At 35.5% G+C, this 27,412-nt stretch overlaps 3 protein-coding genes across 4 annotated transcripts; all 3 read right to left on the bottom strand.

Moving 5' to 3' along the window:
- Window positions 1-436: 436 nt before the first annotated feature.
- On the bottom strand, window positions 437-6,397 carry LOC104904362 (probable receptor-like serine/threonine-protein kinase At4g34500). Its single transcript, XM_010692588.4, is given in 8 exon segments — window positions 437-831; window positions 834-852; window positions 1,944-2,153; window positions 2,231-2,360; window positions 2,442-2,612; window positions 3,015-3,137; window positions 3,263-3,367; window positions 5,492-6,397. Coding segments are annotated over 8 exon segments (1,374 nt in total). The 5' UTR covers window positions 6,052-6,397; the 3' UTR covers window positions 437-775.
- Window positions 6,398-14,149: 7,752 nt separating this feature from the next.
- LOC104904361 (BTB/POZ domain-containing protein At3g05675) lies at window positions 14,150-17,747 on the bottom strand. The gene is made up of 2 exons (XM_010692587.4): window positions 16,233-17,747; window positions 14,150-14,608 (listed from the first exon to the last, which is right to left on the bottom strand). The coding sequence occupies exons 1-2, from the start codon at window positions 17,442-17,444 to the stop codon at window positions 14,303-14,305; spliced, it is 1,518 nt and encodes a 505-aa protein (XP_010690889.1). The 5' UTR covers window positions 17,445-17,747; the 3' UTR covers window positions 14,150-14,302.
- A 924-nt stretch (window positions 17,748-18,671) lies between these two features.
- Window positions 18,672-23,142, bottom strand: LOC104904360 (hypothetical protein). 2 transcript variants are annotated; one of them, XM_019252006.3, is made up of 3 exons: window positions 22,818-23,142; window positions 21,120-22,250; window positions 18,672-19,388 (listed from the first exon to the last, which is right to left on the bottom strand). In XM_019252006.3, exons 2-3 carry the CDS (start codon window positions 21,816-21,818, stop codon window positions 19,185-19,187), a joined length of 903 nt encoding a protein of 300 aa, XP_019107551.1. In that variant the 5' UTR covers window positions 21,819-22,250; window positions 22,818-23,142; the 3' UTR covers window positions 18,672-19,184. The 2 variants fall into 2 exon arrangements, with proteins under 2 accessions (XP_019107551.1, XP_010690888.1); XM_010692586.4 differs by having other exon boundaries at window positions 21,120-21,939.
- Between the last annotated feature and the right edge of the window lie 4,270 nt (window positions 23,143-27,412).

The following is a 27,412-nucleotide window of genomic DNA, read 5'->3' as shown; positions in this document are numbered from 1 at the left end:
GAGCAATGTAGTTGATCTCTTCGAGATAGGGTGTGCGTTGATATTGCTCGTGTTTGACCGGGTAAGGAGCCGAGGGGGAGGAGGAGGAGCCTGTGCCGGAGAAGCCATGAAGAGAAACACTTTCATGGGCCAGGGCTACGAGAGGTGAAAGGAGGGTAGGAAGAAAGGAAGGGGAAAGAAAGTAGAACCTTAAGCTCAGGTTACCATGCTTACATTGTGAAAGAGTCCTAGATTAAAGCTCAACTGTATTACAGTTTATATTGGTAAGTTATCGAATACATGGACTGAAATCTGATACCAATTGTATAGAATTCAATAGAAGTACACATAAATTAAAATTTACATATTTAATTATCACTATGAATTGTCATATTATTCCTTGAATTCCTCCATAAAAATTTGAGCATTTTTCTGTAAAATCTCACAACATAACAAGTGAACAACACAATCATGCTTGATATCTCATTCCTAGAAGACCCAATAAAATATGCTTGAAATCTGATTCCTAGAAGCCAATAAATAAATACTACTAGTACTATATATTTACAAGCTCACTGTTAATTGCAAATGTTCTAACTAGATACCACCAAAGATGTGAAAAAATAAATAGAACCCAACAAAATATGTCATTCCGAGGCCTGTTACAAGAAAACTGCATTACCTGTAATCTTGTATGTATAAGCTAAATATACAAATTTATCCCTCCACCTTCCCGTGTAATAGACTCCGAATAGATTCTAATGATCTGCTCAAGAGTTTATGCAGATCTCATCGATCACCTGGCGTATCCTTTATCAGATAACTGAACTTTCTCGGTAGCAGAATTCAGTTCTGACGTGTAGGTCGATGATCCTGCAAAGTTGAATACATAAATGAGAATAATACAAACAATGAGGCAAAGCTACTGCAAAATCTACTCGAACTTCTTACAAAATTTCCTGCATTGGGCGAGGGGGTATAGCTAAGTGTTCAAACTTGGTGTTTGATATCATGCCTTGCTGGCTTAGTTAGTTCTGTTATAAGGTACCTAGGAGGTAGGAATGCTATATTTGACAAAATATGTTGATGTTAGCCCTCACTAGAAAATCAGAGCAAGGGGTTGAGCAACTGTTATTTGGGGATACTTTGATCCAATCCCTGATTAATTTTATATCAATGTGACAATGAGAAAGTCTAAACTCAACTCTCTAATCTGTAATGACTTGATTGTTTCCAATATCATCCAACGATCTCGAATTTCCCCCTTTTTCTTCCATGTTTTCACAAATTTGCCAACATGTCCCCATAGTGGAACTTTTAATCAAATATTTGATATGGTTTATCACCCTTGTGTGATTATATCGATGTGTTAATCAGTGTGCATGAGTAACTCATAATTAAAATTATATGGTTTGTCAACTCAAACTCCCAAAATTGCCAAAGTGTCCCGATAGTGGACCTTTTAGTCCAATTTTGATATGGTTTGTCACCCCCGTATAATTATCGATGCAACTCATAATTAACTTTATATGCAACGCGAAGTCTTGAAAGTGTTGCGAGTGTCCAAGGTGATGCATCACATTACTGAGTACTGAGTACTGACCATGTTGTTACAGTTTGTCTACCACTTCTACCTAACTGGGTACTGCTCTCAAAGGTGAGAAAATGCTTCACTGAAAGAGTTGGTTGGTGAACAGGAAAGAAGAAAGGGAGTGGGGCCCAGAGCAAATGCAATAACATTTTCGCCCCACTCTCTTGTTCATGGCAGAATTGTTCGATGAATAAGAACATCAGGTAACAAGAACATGTGCACATATCACAATCATAGTACATAGAAACGTCCTGGTGGCTGGCTGAGGCAAAATCTGGTTGTTGCAGTTTTGCAAAGTAGAATTAATAACTACGAAACAAAACACCACCCTACCATCATGTTATATGTAAATTAGAACATGGAGAAGACTTACAGAACGAAAGGGAAATTCATCTGCCTCAAGCATGTGCACAATCTGTCCCATCTTTGGCCGTTTATTGGAGTCAAGATCTATGCAGCGCAGGCAGATCAATAAGACCCGCTTTAGTGCCCTAGAAGAGGGTTGAACGCTAATTAATGGATCCACCACTTCTTCTGCACGTCGACTTGCAACCATCCCCTTGAACCAATCAACTAAGTTCATCTGAAATTTAAGAATTCACATCAGAAAACAGCAGAAACTTTCCAGTGCACCCATACAAAGAAGAGAAGCCAAACTACCTCTCCAGGTGGTTTAGAATAATCAACTGGGCACCTTCCCGTGATCAACTCCATAAGCAAAACACCAAAACTGTACACGTCACTTCCCTCACTGAGCATACCTGTGCTAGCATACTCGGGGGAGACATACCTGCAGAATTAAAACCCAGGATTAGAGTCAAGCTTTCATAATCACATGATAGAACGTCAAAGATAATTAGAGAGGACAAACCCAAATGTTCCCATGACTCTGGTAGTCACATAGCTTGCCTCGGATCCCAAGAGCTTGGCTAGTCCAAAGTCGGATACTTTTGCATTCCAATTTTTGTCAAGAAGGATGTTACTAGACTTGACATCACGATGAACAACCTTCGGTTCTAGACCTTCGTGCAAATAAGCCAGTCTGTGGAAGAGATTAATGACATTAATAGCTCTACATGCATGGAAGAGTAAACAGCAACAGAAGCTTGTCAATTATGTCCCATCGAAACACTCCCTATTTTCAGAATTATAGTGACATATATACTATTTTGGATGTCTGGAAAAGGTTGATTATTTACTTTCCCAATATGTCAATACTTAAATTAATGGTAAAGGGTAGGATAAAAAATGCAACTATGATAAAGAATTTTTTTTGTAAATTCATGCATATTTTAACAATAAGGGGCGGAGAAAATATGGCAACTATTCTAGACGAATGGAGTAATTCCAAAATCCCCATACTCATGCTTTCGGTTATTGCAAATGAGCATGACAGTTATTGCCTCAGTTAAGGCAATCTTCCATATGAACATAAAAGTCTTACCCTTTGGCAGTTCCGATGGCAATCTTCATTCGGCTGTCCCATGTCAAAGGGGTCATTTCTGCGGCATCTCCATGCAACCATTGTTCTAGATTGCCATTATCGACATATTCATACACAAGCATCCTGAGTCATCATACGCAGTGCAATATACTTATGAGCAACACATACCACACTAGTAGTCGTTTACAATAGAATGATGAAAACATGAAAACAAAGTCAATTGATTAGCTGATGGAATAGAATGGCACCTTTGAGGGCCTTCTGCACAGTAACCAACAAGACCAACCAAATTCTTATGCCTTACTTTCCCTATGGCTTCAACTTCCACCTTGAATTCTTTCTCAGCTTGTCCCCTACAAGTAGGCCATACATGGTCAAATTGGTAATATTCTTCTATAGAACATTTGGAGGGATATCATTTTCCTTTTTCTATAAAGAATTCAAGTAATTTCATCAAAATTAATGTGCTCTTCATTAATTAATGAGTAGCCTCAAACTTTTCACTGTTGATTTATTTCACGGATTTAAAGCATCAAAGGAGTTCACAGAAGAAGGCAAGTGTTTGTAAATGCAGGGTCCAAAAACATGTCATAAATGCAACACCTCAATGGCCAATTCATTTTGAATTTTGAAACTTTTAAAACTCCAGCATTTGGATCTTCTTTCAAAATCCATCTAATGAAAAAAACAACATAATGCGTTTAGTTGAACCAATTGTTTCAAGAAAGTTGCACAACAATATGCATCATTATCGCTATAGATCAAGATACTATCTCGGCATCATAAAAGTTCTTGAGCTTACCACGACCATCATTTTAGGCCGTGACAGACTCAAACCGTCCACACTGCCTGCAAAAACCGAGTTGTAATGCCTTGCTACAGATTCAAACAGCTAAATTTAAGCAAACAATAAACTCGAGTTTTAAGCCAATTAGTCGGACTATAAGCTTCATTACATGAGACACTTCCTCTAATTCTTAAAGGCAAAGTACTGGATCAAGTAAAGAGTTCAACTAAAGTAGAAAAAAGCTTAACAGTAAGATGATATAACACATGTGTAAGAGCAATTAAAAGAAAAAGTACAGTGAAGTTTAAAAGAAGAGAAAGCAAAAGCTCCAAAACCATATGATGAAGATGAGAAAAAAGGGATTAAAGAGCTCATTGAGCATTTTACTTTCTCAAATCCAAAGATGAACAAGAATACAAGATACTATTCATATTTATTACTTTGACCGTCATTTGTACTTTATAGGTAAGGAGAATATAATCATGTGTGATATTGTTTGATCGGGAGTAACAAATAAAGAATTTAGTAGAATATAGTTAAATATACAGTCAACCTACTTTTCTAAACTTCTCATGAAAAATTTGCTATCAAGTACTAACACACATGGATTGTAAGTTGCACCGTTAGATTATAAGCAAAGCAAAGCAAAAGAGTGCCCATCAAAATCTTCAAACCGACATGATGACTTTTAGCACAAACATGTAAAATATCAATACAAATCATTAAGAAAATCAATACATGAAGACTAAATTTAGCAAAATCCCACTAAAATTGAGAACTACATATTTATAAAATTGCATAAAAGATTAAAAATTTGTTTTATTTATCATAGATATCAACAAATTCCAAACCATACTCTCAAAATTGAACAAGTTAAAAACAAAATCCAAAAAAAAAAAACAAAACATGAAGACCAAATTAAGCAAAATTCCACTAAAATGCAGAACTACATATTTATAAAATTGCATAAAAGATTAAAAATTTGTTTTATTTATCATAGATATCAACAAATTCCAAACCATATTCTTAACATTGAACAAGTTAAACAACAAAAATCCAAAAAAAAAAAAACACATAGGTTAGAGAATTATAAGACACAATAAAGAAAAATGATTAATTTGACATATAATTCTAGTTATTCCTTCAACTAAAATTTTATTCCTCAAAATCAACAGCAAAAACTATGAACACATATAAAAGATTTACTAAAATTGGTAAACTAGATAAAAAAGATTGAATTTTTTTCCTACTAAAACTATGGAAGATTTTACAATTTTTCCACTAAAAATTATCAACCCATTTCACTTTAATAATCAAATCACATGCAAAAATCAATTTCCACACATTTACACACCAAAAAATGTAACAAAAACACAAATTTTTAACATTAAAACAACCAAATTTACATGAAAATAGCATCAACCCATTTCACTTTAATAGTCAAATCACATGCCAAAAAAAACAATTTCCACACAATTACATACCAAAAAATGCAACAAAAACACAAATTTCTAACATTAAAACAACCAAATTTACATGAAAAAAGCATCAACCAATTTCACTTTAATACTCAAATCACATGCAAAAAAAAACAATTTCCACACAATTACACACCAAAAAATGCAACAAAAACACAAATTTACAACATTAAAACAACCAAATTTACATGAAAAAAATGTGCAAAACATACTTGTTATTTAGAAGATTTTTGACAGCAACAACAGACCCATCATCAAGAACACCTCTATAAACAATTCCATAACCACCTTCACCAATAATATTTTCATCAGAAAATCCACGTGTCGCAATCTCAAGCTCCCTCAAGCTATACCATCTTCCCCACCCAATATTAGGAACATCAGATGAAATTACCGACACTTTACTAGAAGAACTTCCGTCACTTTCAGCTGAAAATCCATTTTTTCTCTCTCCTCCATCTTTAACTAAAATCCCAATTTCTTCAGTTTTTTCTACCTTTAAAATATCCCTCATTTTCTTTTTTATCCCATTTTCATCCTCCATTAACTTAATATCCTTTGAAACTAAAGGAATTATACCAGAATTATTCCATAAAAGGACACGTTTTCGACTACCCACTTTGTGTTTTCTTCTGAAAAAACAGAGGAACAGAAAAAAACATGAAAAAATGAAGAGGGTAATTAAGATTAAGATCAAAATGTAGAGTTTTATGCCGAGAAATGAGGTTGATGTTAGGGTTTGAGTAATGGGGTTTTCTGGGTTTTTCGCCATTGTTGTTTTTGAGGTGAAAAAACAGGGAAATTTAAGAATTTAGAATTCAGAATTTTCCCCCTTTTTTTTGTTTTATGGGAATTTTAGGAGAGAGAAAGTGTAATTATTTGGTGTTTAGAGGGAAACTTGTTGGATTGGCATTGCAGGGGAAATTAGAAAGATGATTTGGGAGGAGAGAGAAAGAAGAGAGAGAGTGTCATTTTGAAGGTATCTTTGATCTGTTTTATTTTGAAAGCAACTGAGTTGAGCTTCATAGAGATGAATATTAGAGGGAGTGAGTTTTAGACTGTGACACTGAAAGGAGCGGTTTCAACGGATACAATAATGAAAGCCCTCTTGTTTTTTAGTTTGCTCCATTTCGATTTTCTGGGGAATGAAAGTATGTATCGCTGTCGTTTCTAAATAGGTGTAATAATTTGATTTTTACGATTATTAACGCATAATTTTGATCATTAATATATTTATGAATGTATTTATTTAAGCTATAAAAAAGTTGATATTATGTAAATAAATTTAACTATATTTTATATGATCATTTTTGTTTTTATATATTCGTAACAGAAAAAATAAGGTGAAAGTAATGTATGTGAATAGTACAAAATTTAAAATGTAACAATTAAAAAGAAGCAAAAGAAGTAAATTAAGAAAATTAGGTGTACCGAATGTAAGTGACTAAGTGTACAATAGAAGAGTATTGGATAAGTTGAACTTCTATTAATCGCCCCAAATATACTTAAAATCGCCCAAAAAAAATGAAATTACATTTATAACCTTTTCTTTCTTTTATCCTAAACCACCACACGCACTAGCCACCTCACTCCACCACCATCCACCTCCTTCCGCCACACCCACCAGCAACCCCCCAACCCTTGCAACTACCACGAGAAAGCCGGGAAAAAAAATTTGGGCGCCACCGCGAAAACGTGGTAGTTTGTGTGGTTTCGGTGTGCGTGGCTTCGATGATGTGTGCGTGGTTTTGGTGGTGGTTGTGGGAATGGAGGTGGTGGTTGTGGAAAATAAATGAAAAAAGGGAAGGGTAAAGTTGGAAATATTTGGTGGAACCGGGGCGATTTTAAGTAATTTTGGAGAGATGTTTAACGATCGGATAAGTTGTGGGACGGGTGCGTCGCCTGTGGAGGCTTATTTATTTACACTTTTTTTTACAAGCTCGACGCGACACGACTTTTGGCTCAACCGACTATATGGTACGACCTATATGTAGGAAATCCTTACTAGTCGTGTTGATTTTTCAAGGCGTCAATCTACCGTTGGCCAAGTTATCAATCTCCTCCTTATCCCCTATGTCGCTCATCCTCGTCCTCTTTATCTCATCCTTTCACCACTTCACGCCATTGTTTCTCTTTCAACTAAAGATGGTAGGTGATGAGGATATGGTGGGTTTTGTAACAACGTTAGGTGACTCTCTGTTCAAAAGGAACACCTAATGAATCAGTTACAAGAATAGAGGATAATGAAGAATTATTACAAAAAGGAACAATAAACGAATTTGAAACTAAGTGACCAACATTAGCCATCCAATCTGTCGTCCGCTTGACATCTCTGAAGACATGTGCCGCCTTCCAAGCGGAGAATTGAGATAACAAAATCTTGATATCCTGGATTAAGTGGACAATTTGCCAAAGGGGGTTCCAAACGCTGAGAACTGAGATGTTATACGCTATTATTGTGACCGACGTAAGACTGAGGGATAGCTCGATTGGTTAGAGCTTTCCTCCTAATTTAAGGTGATCTTGGGATCGATTGTCATCCCCATTCTTGTGGCTCATTCGCACCAAAAAAAATGACCAACTTAACCTTAGTCACCAAAGGCCTAAGAGAGGTTAATGGCGAAAATGACCTTGGTTACGTGTATGCAAACATTATAACGTAACGGTATGGTGGTCCAATTAACGGAGACTATGGCATGGGAAGCAACTCTAGTCTTTTTTACATGTGGCAATGTGGCATGGGCGATAGATAGAGCCCTAATATAGTGGGTCCTTTGTAACGGCATGTAAAAGTAGCACCTATAGGCTATAGCAACCTACGTGGTGGCTTTGTCCCTTTGGTCTTAACTATATGTCCCCACTTCTTGATCCACTTAACAAAAATAGTAAGTATATACGTGGCTTAAATTATTGACATATTAACAATGACTTTGATGAGTTGTTGGAATCCATGGAACCAAAAACTACGTAGAAGTATTTGAATTGTGTTCCTATTATGTTGTGTTACAGTTACACTTATGTTGATGGCAGATTATTGGGATTGCTTATGAAATGAGACAAGAAGCTTTGTTGTTGGTTGTCCGTTGTTTAGATCGTGAATATCATCAGCTTCTTCTTCCACTTCCATCAGCCATTCGAGGTTTGACTCCACCATCACAAGTATCGACCAGCGACGTTCCCCTTCCTAAGTGACTTTCTATTAGTTTTACTTATTTTTGTTTTAGATAGAATGTACGAGCTTCTAAAACTTCTTTACATTTGTTTATTTTTTTATTTTTTTATGGAAGATTTATTTATTTGATTGTATTAGCATTAGACTGTATTTCATCTTTTAATTAATACACAATTTCTCATTGTCAAAAATAAACAAATTATGTTGATAGCTTCTCTCTTCTATATTTGATGAATTGATCTAATTTATGTATCAAACACATTAAGTTGCCTAAACTCATTTAATGGTGCATCTTGATTTTATTGTGGCGATGGAACAGTGTATTGGAATCAATTAATATGACAACATAGATAAGTTCGCAATATTCCATCCATTTTAAAACTATAAAATTATTTGTATTCAGATCAATTTTATAAGGAGAAAAGAAACAACCTAAGTCTTATGTGCTCCTAATTGTGAGAATTTGCACACTTATTATAACTGTACTAATGAAAATTATAAATAATCTTATATTATGAGAAAGAAATGAAACATTGTAATAATTCTAACATTATCTCGTATAGCCATAGATAGATACTTCATATAATAATATTACTCCCTCATGTTTCTTTTTTATTTTGTTTTTGCTTTTTATGCGGTTTCAAAAAGTTCTTCCTACTTTAAATCTTTCCTATTTTAGGTTTTTTTTTTCTTATAATATCGTCATTGAAGTTACTATTCACTACACTTTCCTTACTTTGCTACTAGGCCTAGGGTATGTTATTTTTTCAATTGAATGTAACTTAAAAATACTAAAATATGGAGAAAGGCAGATAGTAATCAGGGCCGGTGAATGGGCTGTGCAAACAGACCCATTGCACAGGGCCTCCAAATCAATAGGGCCCCCAAATCAGTTTATAATTATGTTGTTGTGATAGAATAGCAAAGGTTTATGTTGTAGCACATTGGTACTACCTTATATTGATTCCTTGTCTTTGTATTTAGCCAAGGGTTCAAATCCTACAAGGTAGCTTTTGAGCCCCTTTTTTTTCCTCTTTTATTTATATACCATCAAACTAATAAAAGCAAGTATGCTTTTCTCAAAAAAAAAATCAAGTATCATTTTCATGGAAAATTACCAACTCTAGAAATTTATCTTTTTTTTTACCAAATTAACTCTTAATATTTTTCATTTTTTACATTCAAGTTTTAAATAATGATAAAGATTTCTCGTTCTTAGGTAGTATTAGTTTATTCTCAACTATGAATTTTGTCGTTTGAAATAACAAATATGACATTATATGTCTCGTATGTATTTTCACATATGTCGTAGTTATATATTCTAAAAATTTTGGGGCCTAAATTTAAAGTTAGCACAGGGCCCCTGAATTGTTTAAGACGACCCTGATAGTAATAATACAAATTTTATAATACATATGTTTATATGAATGTTTCAAAGTACCAAAAACCTCTATGGAGTACATTGAACTAGAAAGTACAATATTCAATTAAGATTGATGTTTCAATAATACTTGGTAGTACCAAAAAAAATATGTGATTAGTATCAGTGGCGGACGGAGAAGGGTACATGGGGGTACAACTGTACCCCCACATCCTCTCTCCCAGTCTTCCTCTCTCCACGCTCCTCCCCTTTCTCTCCCTTTCTCTCCCTCCACTACACTACACTGGACTGATGAAGTGCTTAAGGTTCTCTCCACCTCTTCCCCCTCTGTTCTGCCTTTGCTTGACTTTGTTCTGGACAGGTGGGTCCAGACTAGTTATGCGAACTACGGCCAGCAATGCCTATGGACGGCGGGTAACGGTAGTCGACAAAGCGAGGCCTTACGCTTTACTTGATTTTTTTTATTGTGTGGTTATTATTTAGGGGGATTTTGATTTTTTTTTTGGAGTTGAGACTTGAGATGTGATATGCACAATTTCTAGAGTTTTGGTATCTTTTGGAGAAGATGAAGAATTAGGGAACAAGTGGTTGGAGGGTGAAAAATTAGGCAATTAGGGGGGGTTGTATCTTTTTAATCAGCTAGTGACTAATTGGAATTCGATCAAATATATATTTTAGGAATTTAGAAGTTAAGGACTAGATGGAATTGTTCAATTTTTTCAAATGATGTGTATGATTTAATGTTTTAATTGGTTGAAATGAAATTTGACAATTAATTAATTTGTATCGATTCAATTAGGAAAGACAAATGATACACCTAAAATCAAGCAAATCCAATTTATTCGAACTTTGGATTTTAGATATTGGTTGGTTATAAGACTTATGTATTGAATCCAAATCAAATATGTTTTATTTTGGATATCGGTTGTAAGACATATGTATTTAATAACTTAAACTTTTTTTTATGCTACTTTTGTTTAGTTGTACGTTCGTACCCCCAAATTAAAATTCCTGGGTCCGCCACTGATTAGTATTAATATTACGTGGAAATATTATGTGTTGGTGTTCAAGGTATGAAAAAATTTTAGGTGATTTTTGTTTGAGGGGATATATATTTAATCTACAATTTTTTCACCTAATGCTTTGAGTTTTTAGTTTATTCATGAGGTACCCTCGCACTTTTGAAAACACACAAGATACCCCTCAGTTTTAAGATAATACATCCACGTGCCCTTAGTGACTAACGACGGTTAACACCATTAGTTTTAACCCATATTAGACCCTAATTAACCCTAACTAACCTAACTTAACCCTAACATCAAACTAAACCCTAACATCTAACCCTATCCCAACCCTAAACTCTAATCTCAAACCTAACCCTAACCTCACTACCACCCAACCACCACCCCTCCCCCGCACCACCCCTGCAGCCGCCAACCCCCTCTCCCACCCCACCCCTGTAGCCGCCACCCCGTCCCCCACCCCCACCCCTGTAGCCGCCACCCCACCCTTCTCCCACACCCACACCCCACCCTACCCCTGCAGCCGCCACCCCCATCCCTCCTCCACCCCCGCAACCCCACAACTGCCCCATCACCCACCCACCCTTCCCCACCCCGCGGCTTTCGCACCCCTTCCCCCCACCCCGTCGGTTTTCGCACCCCTTCCCCTCACCCCCGTCGGTTTTCGCACCCCTTCCCCCACCCCGGTCGGTTTTCGCACCCCTTCCCCCCACACCCGTTGGTTTTCGCACCCCTTCCCCCCACCCCTGTCGGTTTTCACACAATTAGATCAGGAGAGAGAGTCACGCTTGGGTGGCGGAGGGTTACTGCTCTGCGGGGGGTGGCGGGGTGCGTGGGGGAGGGCGACTGCGGGGTGGGGAGGGGGACTGCTAGGGTGGGGAGGGGAGCTGCTGGGGTGGTGGGAGGGCGGGTTAGGGGGTTAGGGTTAGGATTAGGGTTAGAATTAGGGTTAATTAGGATTTAAAACACAAATTAGGATTAAAGACTAACGGTAGTTAACCGTCGTTAGTCACTAAGGGCACGTGGATGTATTATTTAAAAACTGAGGGGTACCCCGTGTATTTTCAAAAGTGCGAGGGTACCTCGTGAATAAACTGAAAACTCGTGGGCATTTGGTGAAAAAACCGTTTAATCTATCATAATAAAAAGAAGAAGAAGCAAATCCCTATTCGATTAAAATATGTCTTGGACCGATCCTTGAATAAACTGACCAAGTTTAGAGAGTTTAGATTCAATTTGATTATACTCACTGCAGATTTTTTTTTTTTGAAGGGGAAAGACAAATTTTATTAACGGTAAACCATACGATATTTACTATCGATATTAAAGAAGAACGAAACACAATTTAACTTGATTAAATAAAGTTCTTCTACGATATAATCATGATAACAATGGACGAGATAGAACAATACAACATAGCCCCATTTGTTAACTGAATCATGTGGACTTCTTCAAAAGCGTCTCCTATAACATAGTTTTGAGAAGAAATCTCTATATTAAACCATGTAGATAATGTATGGAAATCCAATATCGATTAAAATTTATACAATGAATAATCAAATTATTTATATCTTTGCAAATACGATTTCAAACTTTAAACTCCCACAAGTCGAGAATAACAAATCAAACTCCAAACTCTCACTAGTGAAGACAAACAATCTAAACTCTCCAACAAAGAAAAAAAAAACAATTATTTTCATCAGAAACTGGAATAATAAATGCCAATTTAGCATGACTGGTGGCATGTACTTGGCTTCGATTAAAAGATCCGTAGAAAGTTATTGGGCACCAAACATCAATGCGATAACTTAGACATTATGTACCCAGTACCAACTTTGGGCCTGTAGCTAATTTACTTCTATACCACAAAAGATTCGTAGATAGTTATTGGGCACCAAAAGTATACTCTTACACTTTGTTTGGTACTTTTTTTTTTTTTTGGGTAAAGGAAGGGAAAAGAAAAGAAAGAAAGGAAAAGAAAGTAGTTGTGATTTCGAACGTTTGGTATAATTAGCGAATTTGAGAGGAATCACATGTTTGGTGACGTAAAGAAAAAGAAAGAAAATAAAGAAAACACGTAAAACTTGTTAACCTTTCTTTTTCGTCAAATTTCACTGATTTTGGGAGGAAAGGACAATAAGAATTTAAAAGTATTCATTTCCTTTCACTCCCCTCCTCTTTCCCTCTTAATTTCTTTTATCCAACATGAGAAAGTTTGTTTTACCTTTCCTTTCCTTTCTTTTCTATCCAAATCCTTCCTATTAAACAAAGCCTTAGATAAAAACTCTATTGAGTCGCGATGAATTTTCAGGTTAGGTGTAATTCTATTCATAGGTATACTGTACTTTTAGCAATGTATTAAGATTACCATACAATAAGTTTTACTTAGATACCATCAGGCCCGTCATGCTACTTAGGGTATTCACGGGTTATGATGTACTCCCTCCGTTTCCTAAAGATCTTCTCTCTTTTCGTTTAAGGGTGTTTCCAAAAGATCTTCCCTCTTTTGCTTTATTCCTTATTTGGCAAAACAAATTTCCCTATCTACCCTCCCATGTCACTATCATATGGTCCACCATTACATTATTAATTCAATTTTACTCCCTTTCTCTCTCCTACTTTACTCACACCATGCCCCACACAACTTAATTTTCCTTGATATCTGTAGGAACAGTAAGTGGGAAAATCTTTAGAAAACGGAGGGAGTATGTTCTCTCCATTTAAGTTCAACTAATCTGGAATTTTCTGAACTTATCTAGGACTTGAATTAAAATAAACTTACTATTCTCTTAACTTAACTCATACTTCCCCCGTTCCTTACCAGCCTCGACCCGTTAAAAATAAACTTACTAATTCTCTAAAATTGACTCATACTTCCCCCGTTCTTTATCAGCCTCGATGTTAAGCCTCAGAAGAAACCTACCAATACAGCCATGATTCTGGACATGTTAGAATTGTGTGCTCAATCATCACAGGCTCCTGCCCAGACTGTGAGCAGATGACGTCCACCTGCAGGTCAGGCTTCTTCAACTTCACTATTGTTGGCAAGCCACCCATGCACCCAGCATAACTTCATCTACTAGATTTGAAGGCAATATCATCATAATTCTAAGGGACATGTAATTTTTAACATTTGTGCCAAAAGCATATTAGTGATAGTTTTCAATATATTTTAAAGCAAAAGCAATGGTAATTCATTTTTTCTTCTTGAAAATAATAGATACTTTGCTTTACTTTCAAACCAGACATAGCAGTCTTTGACATTTGCAATAAAACACCAATTTGACAGACCAAGTTTTAGATATTAAACAAGTTTTCCCATAAAAAGCATGTTCGATTTACATATTTACATATATATATATGGTATCAATACATCATGCCACACACAAAAGAGGGTTTTATCACAGCTATACAGTACTATCAAACAGGAAACGTGTCAACTTAGAATTTAAGAAAAATTTGTTACCAAAGATGATCGAGTAGCACGACGAAACCAGGTGTTAAAAGCCGTGATTAGATGGGGACAATCTTCTGAATCTCGGGTTGAGAAACTTAGGCATTGCTGCAATAGCTCTTGTGCATCATCCATGGGCAACGTGGAGATTATCCTCAGAAACGTATCTTCCAGTTCTAGATATAAAGATGTAGGAGTAGGACTATGAAGTACAGGCTTGTGGCTAGGAAGCACAGGAGATGCTTTCTCTTTGCATACAATAAGCACCGGAAGCCAATCTTTCACGAATTTCATTCTAACCTAAAAACAGTCATTCAAGGAATATAAGTTGTTAGTTCAAAGTTCAAACAGTAACAGGACATTGAATTTGTAATTAGAAGGAGTGAAGGAAATGAGTACATACAAGGGAAAGTATCGAGTTATCTACGAGTCCTCTGAGAATAAATAAAGAGATCATCACCGAGAAAAAATGGACAAAATACCAATATACCCCCCCCCCCCTAATTAGTAAGGACAATCCTATCACGCCCCCAAGATTGGAGCAAAGAGCCCAATCCTGGAGTTAATTTATCATTGCTCGCATGAAAGTCTAAACATGCAACAAAGTACCCAGATACAAACATGATGTTAGCACTGAAACATCCAAAGCAGTAGCAGCAGACGCATTAACATAAACCAAAAAAACAGAGAGCATAAGTGTATAAGCACGGGAAATAGACAATACTGGAGCAGCAAATGTGCTTACATAAATCCAGAAAGACAAGAGAAGGTAAGTCTATAAGCACAGGAAACAGTTTAGCATCAATAGGAATTCTCATTATAGGAACAGGAAATCATCACATGCTGCGAGTTAAGTCACTAGCCAGCCAGATGTTCCAAAGTAAATTTAGCGGTGTTCTCTTTCTGTGAGAAGGTCTGCCATAAGATTTCCTAAATGTCATTATCCATTAAGAACCAGGGAACTTAGTAACTCAATTGGCCCTCTTATCTAACCCCAGACAATTGCCATCAAAATTTGTCATTAGTACAGGAAATCAGAACTTCTAGTGTTCTTTCACAAACCATGAATCAGTTAATAAACCTGCAGAACTAAATAATATTGTACCAGACCTTAGTACAACTATAAATTAGAAAATCAAGTTATTAATGCAATCCCTTGCACTGCAGCACCTTGTAGATAAGAAAAAAATTGAAAGGCGGCAAACATTAAAATGACCATAAGCCCAAAGACATCACAAAAACAAGATTGAAACAACAGCCACAATGAACTTTCATCACATCATGTAAAAAGAACAGTCGTTCAATCTACAAAATCCCTTGACAGTAGTCAAAAAGATTTCTTCAATGTATCTCGTTGATGGAATACTACATTGCTGATCGACTACTGTTATGTCAGCTGCTTTGGCAACAAAATCCACCATATCAAATCCATAAAATCTGTTAAATCATCCATTGGCATTCAAGTGCCCAATGCTACATTCTTATCATCAACCAAAAAAGACAAGCAACAATACACTGGTCACAAGCTGAAGACATCAACATACAAAGTTCAAAATACCATCACTGATCCAGTTTCAGTCTCTCATACCACTCTTAGTCTTTTACCACATCAAAAAGATTTCGACGCAAACTAACAACTATGCATATGACTAAAGTAACAAGCAATAAGCTTGAGCTCATATGCTCGAAATTGAAGTTAATCAATAACCCTATTTCAAAAAAATAGAACAAGAATACACTAAACCATAAAATCAGCCACATCAGTCCATAAAAAAGAACCCAATATGTTCCAACTATATAAGGTTCAGAGTATCTTCATTCGCCCACTTTCACCTTTCATATCACATTATCAATCACAGATACCAATAGATAACACCAAAAAGTAGATGTGTAAGTCTTTTTAAGCTAATGAAGAAGTATATACCTGTCTAGCAACTAAAATGTTGCCAGAAGCCACAGCATTTGCAAGCTTTGATGTACATTTCAAAACAACAGTTGGAAGCCCCGGTACAATATTCCTCCAAGCATCATCACGAAACGCCCTCTGCAAATCAGCAGCAAAAGAATCCTGCTCACTCCACTCCTTAACTGCCACATCCGCAACACGAAGCTCAATCATCCTCTCCACAAGCCACAGCAAATGCTTTCCATTAGTCAAAGCAGTATGCAAATTCAACCTCTGAATAGCCTCCGTCTCATTATGATCACCTCGAAAATCCGGACTCGAATACTCCTCCAACGATCCCTTCACCACCTTCAAACTCATCAGAAACGCCTTCTCCAACACTCTCCTAGCCGAATCTCTCGACGAAAACTCCCTCAACAACCTCGCAACAAACGCCTTCACCGGCGCCAAATTCGGATGATTCTGCTTAGCAGAAATCAACAAATTATCAAGCATTAATTCACACGAATCACTCCTAGATGTCGAAACCCTAGCTAAAAGTTCCTTCGATTCATCCTCACTTAAAAAAGGAACCAAATTCAAAATCTCCTCTTCCTCTTCCTCACTCCAAGGAACAGCTTCCAAGAATCTAACACACTGCTTCACCAAATCATCAAACAACAATTTCATAGCAACAGGCAAAATCGAAATCGCCGATGCAGCAGAATTAATCGCGATTGACAAATCATCACTATAAACCAAACGAAGAACCATCAAATGAGTATTAATCGAACCTGTTTTCAGCGAAACCGCGAGATTTAACTTCTGAAAGTTCTTCTTCTTCCGATCATCGTTGTTTTTGCTCCATCGATCGGAGAACAAAGCAGAGAAATACTTCGCTCTACAAAGAGCAGATGAATGAAGGTAAACCTGAACTTCATCGGAGGAAGAATCGGAGGTTTCGGCAATGGAGGAGAGAGAATCGGAGTCATAGAAGAGACGGAGGAGAATGTCGGCGGTGGAAGCATCGTTGAAGCCGCCGGAAATGGGAAGAGAGAGAAAATGAAGGGAGGAATCAATGGCGGCGGAGGAGAGAGAAGAGAGACGGGTGGAGCTGTTGATACGCTGTCGTTTCTTTGGGATTGGGTTGGTATTGTTGGTGTTGTTGTGGTGTAACATTGGGAGATTTTTTTTTCTTGTTTTGGGGAGTTTTTGGTGAAGATGTATGTAATAAGGTGTCAATTTAACCATTTAGGGGAGACGAGCATTATCCATGATATCAGAAATTAATTGGATGGTTGACATGTGGAAATGTGAAATAAGCATTCCTTGGTATTTAGTATTTCTATCGACATGGACATGGGTCGGATACACGGATCATGTATGTTCACGAGCTCGACCAGCGGACTTGTGACAATGACGAGTCGGGTCCAAATTCCCCTCCGTGGACGAACCTTGCGGAGGAACCCTTGGGTTTTTGGGGCATTGGATTCTCACCAATGTTTGCGTTACTCAAGCCAACATTCTCGCTTCCGCTTCGTCCGGCACGGCTCGCGCCGATGCTTCCCCCTAACACGAAACGCTCACCTATCGATGCTTTTTTACATCCCCCATTAAAATTTTCACTTACATTATAATTTGAAAAAAGAAGATTAATTGGTATAATCCAAAGTTTCAGTTTATATGCATTATAAAATAATAAAAATTCAGAGAAAAACCAAAATTTCATATTTGATATGAGATGATTTAGTATTTTTTTTCGTTCATTCCCATCAATCAAAAAGTTTTTTTTTTTATGGGATCCCCCGATTTCTTGATAAATTGTATATAAAAAACACTTTTATTATCAATTTGATCAAGAATTATTGCTAGCCTCTACCCGTGTCCTAGCTCGTCTCAAAGCTAGATTTGCTTCAATTACTTGTCTCTTTCCTTCCGCTTTCTTCAAGTTAGCTTCTTGAAAATTTTAGAAGTTGGATGAGCACCACATGATGTAATAACTTAGTGACTATGGCATCAATTTCGATTTTAAAGGTATTGGGATCGAATTACCTTAAAAAAAATAGAAGTTGGATGATTGAGAGTTGAGCAAACCTCCATCCGTCGACTCGATTCTTCATAAGAGAATAGCTTTGGGTGTCGTCGCTGATAGCAAATTATGTTGTCACTTCCTCAAGACCTTTCGTTAACGCTCCATGCACTAGTGGACCTAGTATGCTATTAAATCTTGGCCACTGACATCCTGGGGAATGCGATGTTCTTTTACCAATCAATGCTAGAAACCATATAGCTTCCTTTGCTTGAGGAGCCATCATGAGGGCCTATGGTGTTCGTGCAGCCTCTTGCACCGCCTTTGCGTTGAGTGGCGTTTACTGCTTTTGTTGATGCCGTTTGACCTTCAATTAATAAAATTTCTCTTTAAAAAAAATAAATTCAAACGACAGCTCAAAATATCTGATATAGCACTTGCCGATATCATAAGCGAAAACAAACTTTAAGAGTTGCGCATTGATGGTCCAAAAAAATTCAAACAGAGCAAATATACAAGCACAACAAGGCTCTGTCTAACAGTAGAAAACTGATCATTCTAGACCATAATATACACAAGACAGAGAGATCTACAACTCAAAAAACACATTCATGGATATTTTTACATCTCCAATCTCGTAAACAAAACTGGTAACCAATACACATTCTTTTTGTAGAAAAGAACAAAAGCGTATTACACATTAACCTAAATCGACTCTTCATTGTGTCTTACACGATTACTCTATAGAGTGTGTTTTTACATGATGAAACAACTCAACAAGCGTATTCAGATCAAACCTTGCTTCATAAGCAGAGCCCTATGAGCTTAGAGCATCCACGCTTATGTCTTTTCTTGTTGCAGTAGCTTTACCCATGCATTATCGCTGCTAACACATTACTTACTGGTTGACTGAAACCGCTATTAGCAGCAAGTTGAAGAAAGGGTGAATGAGAAAGTCGTGATTAGAAGAACCGTCTTCTGAAAGTGCGTGTTGTTCCTTGGTAGGTTTTAACAAGCAAACCGACACCTATTCCAATTCCAAGGCAGACGCTAAGGCCTATTCCAACACCTACTCTTACTCCAGCATTGAAAAAAGAGAGTTCTCCATCTTCACCTTCAAAGTACTCGGTACCTGAATAAAGATTACTATAACCTTCATTTTCCACCTGCAGAGCACGGCACAAAAAAACCACTTGAGTGATCTAGCGTCTTAAGTAGTGAAGAAAAAGCAAGTCACTTTCAGCTTCACGTTGACAAATGCAGGATAAGAAACAAGAGGCAATATTAAGCTCAGGCCTCTGGAGTCTGGACTCATTGATAGTTGATATTGATAAACGACCACCGCATTCAGCAATACAATAAACCAAAGGACATAAATCTAGGATGAGCGGATCAACTCGAATATGCAAACAATGTTTGAGACAGACAAGCAAGGCTATAATTCATTATAATTTTTTTGGAACGAACAAAAACAAAAAACAAATTAATCACTGCAACAAATAAAGCAGGTTGAGACATCAGAATCATGAGATAATATATCAAATTCTCAACTACAAATGGGCAACAGACACAAATTAATCAATGCAACAAATAAAGCAGGTTGAGCCAGTTGGTGTTGTTTATCTCGCTTTCTTCTACGTAGATTTCTTGTAATTAGTCAGGATTAGTTGTAAGACATGTAACTTATTTTAAATGATTTTTGCTTATCTAGTAAGAATATGCTTCGTTTGCTCCTTAGTTTAATTGTTCAGCTTAGCTTTGAAAAATACTTTTCTTGTTGAATTAGGAGCATCATTGTTATTAGTTTATTTGGCTGGTGATTAATGCCTCGATGAGACTAGGACAAAGTTTTCTTCTTGCTCTTCTCTTAAATTTATCTTCCCAGGGGTTCCTGGTGCTTTTTGTTCATCCGCAAAGATAATTAGGTTCGAACTTCGTTAGTAAGCTCCAACAGTTTTCATTCCTTACCAAAAAGATTATATATATAGGCTGGGTTTCCATGAGAACGATCCTTATGTGAAAACACGATAACACCTACTCTCATTTGATCAATATGTATTTCATTTTGGCTAAATCGTAACCATTTTTGTGCCTGCGGGCCAATCTTTCAAAGGTTTACATTTCCGGGAAACATGATTACTATGTAACACTTCTATCTTAATAAATGATTATATTTCTACTAAAATGGATTAAAATTCCGGTGTTCTACCCAAATTTTATTGTCTCTCTCTCACTCTCTACATATATAGCACTACATCCATCTATGCAATGAGAAGAAGATTATGCCGCCTATGTTCCCAATTCAACTAATTAGATAACTTTAAAAAAAAGTGTTTGGTCCAGTTCATTTTCAACTAGTCTTAGAATTTAAAAATCAGTTCGAGGGACTTCAAATGTTAGTGGTGAATATCAGAATTGTGCGTCTCTTGTTTCCTAATTTCCTTTGCTCGGTTAACTTTCAGCTTTTCCTATGTCAATCGTCAAAATGAAAAAAAGAAAAGGTAATTGAAAAAATAGGTTTCCCATGAAACCAAGTAAATAGTCATTTGCAACCATCCCTATATCCTGGTACCCATTTCAAATCATAAATGAAATAAGCATGCCCTAGAGTCAAAGAGAACAAAAATATACTAATATAGCATATTATCCCATATCATAACATGTGCCATAAGCCCATACCACACTGACAGCTTACGGATAAGGATTTTTATATTGAAGAGAGACAGTAGGCACGCTCCCACAGGAGTAAACATAATCATGTAATGCTTTATTACACAAAACATATTGGTAATATAATTTCAGCACGATTAAAACATGGAAACAACGTCAAGGAACAATAAAATCCATGGAAATGCATATAACTCAGTGAGAAAATGTTCATTTACTGCATGGTATACCTGCACTGGAAGCCGAGGAGGAGACTCTTTCTCGCTTTCAGTTGTGTCATGTTCGGGTATTGAATTCAGCATTGCCATTCTCACCTGCTTCCTCCGAGAATTCAGATGTAAACTCTTGGTTAACATAATAGGGGTGCCCAAATAACATCCAGCAACATACACTTCAATATTTGGTGAAGCTAATTCCGATACAACCAGCTGTTTCCCCTTCAAAAAGCCAGTCCCCACTGTTGCATCTGTTTCACAATTCATACTCCACATCCGAGAAACATGATCAGATTCACTACCATCAATAAAACCATTGCTATCACACTTAGTTAGAGACCCTGAAAGCACAAGAACATCCCTATCAAAGACCTCGAACTTCACACTACCCGTTATCCTAATACTGTCCGTACTCACATATGTAGCCTCTTCAGATTTCTTATCAAGTCGATCTCTTCGAAGAAGAGTCGATACACCATCAGAATATATACTAGCTCTAACACCATTTATTTCAAGAAGGGTGTTTGGATCCAATGGGATATGGTTCAAAGTGAGGTGTTCCGGAGTCGAATCATCAATTTCACACTTGCTAATTCTCACATAGAAGACTCGTAAATCAAGCCAGGACAAACGGGGCGAGCAATTTCTTGGAGTTAAGTGCCCATTGTTTCCCAAGAACCCATTGCCATTCACTGCCCCATAAGGTAACTCCATTACAGCCCCAGAGGTATTAACCTTCTTGCTAGCTGAAACCCTTCAAAGATGTTGGACGAAATGGCTCGAGATACACCATATAGAAAAGATGAACCTTGTGAAAACATAGGAAGCCTGTACACTATAGCAATGCCAATAAAGGAGACCACAGTAAGAACTCATACTCTATAATTGAAGATAAATCATAGTACTACACTAAACCAACCAAAATAACACCAGAAACAAAGAAATCGAATTCTTCAGCTCAAAAGAACACCATCACCACCACCACCACCACCACCACCACCAACTCCATTAAAATCGCATCGTTACCTCGATGTACACAATCTTACCCCTAACCAATCAAGACTACAACAGAGGCCTCTTCAATTCCCAAATTTATACAAACCAAAAAAAACAAAGAAACCAGATTCTTCAGCTCAGATACACAACCTAAATTATTCAGTGAGAGAAAACAGTAAAATTCTATGTATACAGTGAGATTGATAGTAAAGCTCTAATTGCTAAAACAGAAGCAAAGGCTAAACCCAGCAACAACAAGAGATAAGAAGGCATGGCAACTCCAGAAAAATACAGAACAAGATAAAAGTTGCAAAATTTGATGTGGGGTTAAGCCAAAATAGTAAAAAAGATGCAAGATCAAACTCATAAATGAAAAAAAACAAGAAATTTCTCAACTGGGTATTTATAGAAACACAAAGACTAAAATACCCAAATGAAGTTAATTATTGAATCAGTGAAAAATCACATCAAAAACTTGGTGCTAAAAAACACCAAATTTTAATCCCCCAAAAAAAAAACCCACCATGCAATTAAATTTTCTGATCAATATAAATACAGTATGCAACAAATTTGCCGACTCAATAAGCGTCACACAAAGTGACAAATTCCTCTTCTCTTCTCTTTGCGTGGCCAAAAACTAGGTTCATAGGTGTAATCAAATTGAGAAATCAAACAAAATTTAATACCCAGAAAAAATTATAGAAATTTATAACTTACCATATAAAAAGATTGAATTTTCGGGATGTTTCCTCAATTTTCCCCTCAATTGATTTTTGTTGTCTTCTTGAACTTTCGAGATTTAGGGTTTTCAATGAAAAACCATAATCATAAAAATAGAAGTATAAAACTAGTTTAAATTTATGTTACATGTAGTATATCAGCGGAGAAAAATGGATAAGAAAAAAAATTGCCCAGATCCTGAATTTTACTGTAGTTGTCTTTTTGTTTGATTTTCTAGTTTTTTGGTAAACGTCTATAATTGTGTGTGTTTTGTTTTTGTATACCTTTAAAAGAAAAAGAAATGTAAAGGGATAAAAAATGTGTTTTGTGTCTTCCTAGATTACGTACATCGTTCATATTTGACCCTTTCCTTAATACTCCTATTTGCAAAAGAACAATTAGTTGTTAAGTGTGGATGCCCTGGATATTTGTTGTGTAAATTATATTTTGAGTTGACATTTTTATTTAAAGAAGAGTTTATATGGTCATTTATTATTATTATTTCGATATAAGATGAGAATCACTAAGGTTAAGTAAGTATTTAAAATTTGAATTGCGAGTTTAAGATTTTTAATGATCAAGTTTACACTTCGTAGATGTCGTACCAGATATGTTAACGATTGAATTTTTAGTGATTGAAATTTCCCGTGGGCCGTGGCGGATGAATTAGCATAATGATATTTTTAATATAAATGTATTGAGGTGTAAATTTGAATTTCGGATTATAGCACATTATATGACAAGAGCAAGTCAATCAGAATATTGTTGATATATAGAAAATAAACATTAGAATGAATCGAACAATATCTTAATAAGGTAAGGTAGCATATATAAATTGCAAAAGACATAGTGAAATATCATTTTATCAATTAATCTCTTCGTCATAATATACAGTTCATGTTTTTATCTTTGACCAAAGATTTTCATTAATGTATACAAAAAACACACTCATATCATCATATGGGGTCTTGTTAGATTTCCCTCAATATATTTTCTTAAGGTAAAATGAAGTTCCTTGCAAGAAAGGGGAGAGATTAGGGACCCCTCCTTACAACTTACAAGGGGTGAGATTCGATCCCAAGATCCTTGGGAAAATTCCTCTCAATATGTACCATCATCATATCAACTTTTTATATTTTGTACTAATACGAAATTGCAATAGGTCAAATGTACATATTGGAAATTATGCAAAAAGAATAAAAAAACTATATTTTAGGATAAAGAGGATGTAACAGTAATTATTTTTTTTTCTCCTAACTCACCTTTTCCATTCCTCTTAGGCTCTTAGCATCTGTTTCCTAAATTCGTTGATTTTGATGAAAATTAAAGTGTGAATAGATACATATATTATAGGAAAATATAAGCAGTATTATTTTTTTGATCCCCTTTCGAAAATTCCTTGATAAGAAAAATATCTTATGAACTACCCTCGTACAGAATCACTTACCCAAAAGCTCAATTTGACAAGCCCAACCTCTTAATATTAGAATTTTTGCTTCCATCAAGCACTATAGGTTAACAAAAAAAAGTATAGGTGATGTTTTTCTTTTGGATGGAGATAATTTAAAAAATCTCTCAAGAAAAGGTAAAAATAAACAAAAATTATTAAAAAAAACGGTATAATTTTAATATAAAAATAAACCTAATAACTAAATGAATTAAACTACTCACCAAAAGAAATTAATCTGATCATTATTGAACTAATTCAATTTTTAAAATTGAGCTTACCATTACCTAATTTATTTTAAAAAATATCTTTTACGAAACAAACTCATAAACAAATGTCCTCGACTCTTTCAACTCTCAACTCTCAACTCTCCACCCTCAAGTACAATGAACCTCACTTTGTAGTATATAGTCTGTACTATAGGCAGTAAAATCCTCAAGTACCCGGAAGTCAGATCCCAGAAAGATGATTGCTTAAAATACTAATAATAATAATAATAATAAAAAAAAAAAGGCGCCATGGCACGTGAAGTCTAAGAAATGCAACATTCATTCACGTGAACCATAAATGGAAAGGACAAAGCCTCTTCCCCCCAATTTTGGAGCAAACTCTACCCCTCAAATCTCACTCCACAATCGTTGTTAGTCATTAATCCTCGACCATAACTACAACTCTGTAAGCATAATAATGTATTGCAATTAATGTAAGACGAGGAATATATAATAGGAGTACAGAGTACTACTCCCTCCGTTCCATAATATAGTGTTTGTTTATCTCTATTGAAGTCAAACTTTAAAATCTTTGACCACACATTCTCATTTGCATATATGAAATATATATTTATGTGGACTCTTATTAGATTCGTCTTAATGTGTAATTTCATAATATCAACTTTTTATATTTTTTATTAATGAGTAATCTTATTTTTTATATTGAAAACTATATAAAAAAAGAAACAAACACTATATTATAGGCCGGAGGGAGTACTTTTTTCATATATTTTACTTTTGAAAAAAAATTCAAATAATATTTTATGTATCTATTATAGCAAGTGTTTTATCTCTAATATAATATTTAAAATTGGATCCTATATCTACAACCACATACTTTTTTCTCTCTACTTTTTTTCCGACTAAAAATTGCGTGAAAATTTAATGTAATAATAATTTTTTTGGATGGTGAAGGTGATCCGCACCCCTTAAAAAGTAAATAGAAAAGGTATATACAGCTTCTAATTTACTAAAATGTTATATGACAGCTAATATTACGTATAAACTGTTATGAAAATTATGACTCAACCTAAATGCATCTATACATCGTTTGGTATTTTTGCCGATTTCATTGAATCTATGAAAACAATTTGAGCCAATGCTCTAAATTGTAATTCAATAATCTTCTCGTGTAACATTTTTTTTTAGTGGTCGTACTCGTGGCATTCAACATTATATTTAATTACATCATATAAAACCTTAAGAAAGGAAAAATGTTTGAGTAATTTTTAGGATTGCCAACCCTCCTAGACACATTAAAAATAAAATATTAATATGTATATAATAAATGTGAAGAGAAGAGATATAAAAATAATATTTTAATGTATTCCTAACTAATAAAAATTCAATAATAAGAAAGTTGATAACCCTTAGGATCACTCAATCAATCTCCGAAAGAAAGTCCTATCTCAAATAAAATGTCGGCAAATTTGATAGAGATAATATTTAGATCCAAATCTCAATCCAATCTTTTAGACTTAATCAATTCTATAAATGTCAAGATGTTAACCTCTTTGAAAATGACATTTAAAGCTTCTTAATAAGAAACAAACAACACACTAATCTCTTTTAGCTAATTAAATCTGACAATTAGAACATCTACACGAGTACATCTTATCCATTTATCTCAACCAAGAAAAATAAAACAAAAGAGGCAATAATATCATTTGACTAAAGTAAGATTACGTGCAAAATCTTCCCAACCACAATTAATTTCGTTTGAAAGCGAAATTGGTGGTTATAACTTCACAAAATTTCCCACAATATCTGTATCTTTATCGTGGTTGAAAGTGGCCACTTTACCGAAAGAAGAAATTAGAATTTTCCATCAAAGTGTTTCACAACATCCACACAAATAGTGTGATTTGAAGTTTCAACAATATTGTTTGAAAAGTATAGGTAACTGCTTATAAACCTCACGAGAACATGGTACAGTGAAACAAAATGTTCTTGTTGCATTTTGTCCCTCTGTTCTCAATCTTTAGTTCTTTACCTCTGTTGCGCACAATGCCACATTATGCATGAGCCGTCGTAAGAGTAGGTAGGGCCTTATAGAGAGGGTCCAAGTGACTCATTCTTTACGTGTGAGCCGCTCGTTTAGTAGACGGTAATAAATAAATTTGCGCATAAGTTGTAATGGAAGTTTCATGCCAGTATTAATAGAAATCACTTATTTATTTTTATTAAGAAAGATAATTGGTCCGAAAACCCACCCTTGCTAGGCTACTAACCTGCAAGATACATCAGCTCAGAGGCTGAGTACAAGACTAAACGATCCAGAATAAAATGCCCAACATATTATTGGAATGAGGATTGGAACCCTGGACAGTGCTATGAAATTCAGGATGGTACTCCACTGAGATACCACCTCTTCCTCTAATTAAAAATCACCTATGATCAGAAATAATTTATGTATTTTTGTTTCGTACATAATTATTATCACTCATTACTATTTTAGAGTAAATTTTTCAAGAGTATACTATTAACCCATTGGAAAGTCCGTCCATTACAAATAGTGAATAAAAAATGAATTTCATCTTTTTTTCATGTTCATCACCAGGAACTTTGTCACTTTGGTATGCAACTTTCCTTGCAAATTCACACACCAACTCTTAGCTATTACCGTCAACTAATACTGCCTACCAAACGAACCATCTGTTTTTGTGTTCATTTTTCTAATTGTATTTGTCTATATCTCTACAAATCATATACTTCCTCCATTTCATTTTAAATGCAACAAATGGGTAGTATTTATGAGAAATAAAATATTCATTTATTGCATATAAAACGAAACAGAGGAAGTAGTAAAAAGATCTCCAAGCCACCACCTCCCCTACTTTCGTAGGACCATTGATATTCTAGTTTCATAAATTGAT

This window comes from Beta vulgaris, chromosome 9 (assembly GCF_026745355.1).
Source record: "Beta vulgaris subsp. vulgaris cultivar EL10 chromosome 9, EL10.2, whole genome shotgun sequence".
NCBI lineage: Eukaryota > Viridiplantae > Streptophyta > Magnoliopsida > Caryophyllales > Amaranthaceae > Beta > Beta vulgaris.
The sequence above is the reverse complement of the archived record's forward strand: the minus strand, read 5'-3'. Positions and strand labels throughout refer to the sequence as shown.

Excerpts from the sequence above, each read along its gene's own strand:
- LOC104904361 (XM_010692587.4), bottom strand. The coding sequence starts at position 17,444 with ATGGTTAAATTGACACCTTATTACATACATCTTCACCAAAAACTCCCC. Across the intron at positions 14,609-16,232 it reads ACATTTTAGTTGCTAGACAG|GTTAGAATGAAATTCGTGAA; the intron begins GTATATACTTCT and ends GACTGTTTTTAG.
- LOC104904360 (XM_019252006.3), bottom strand. The coding sequence starts at position 21,818 with ATGGAGTTACCTTATGGGGCAGTGAATGGCAATGGGTTCTTGGGAAAC. Across the intron at positions 19,389-21,119 it reads CTCCTCGGCTTCCAGTGCAG|GTGGAAAATGAAGGTTATAG; the intron begins GTATACCATGCA and ends CGTGCTCTGCAG.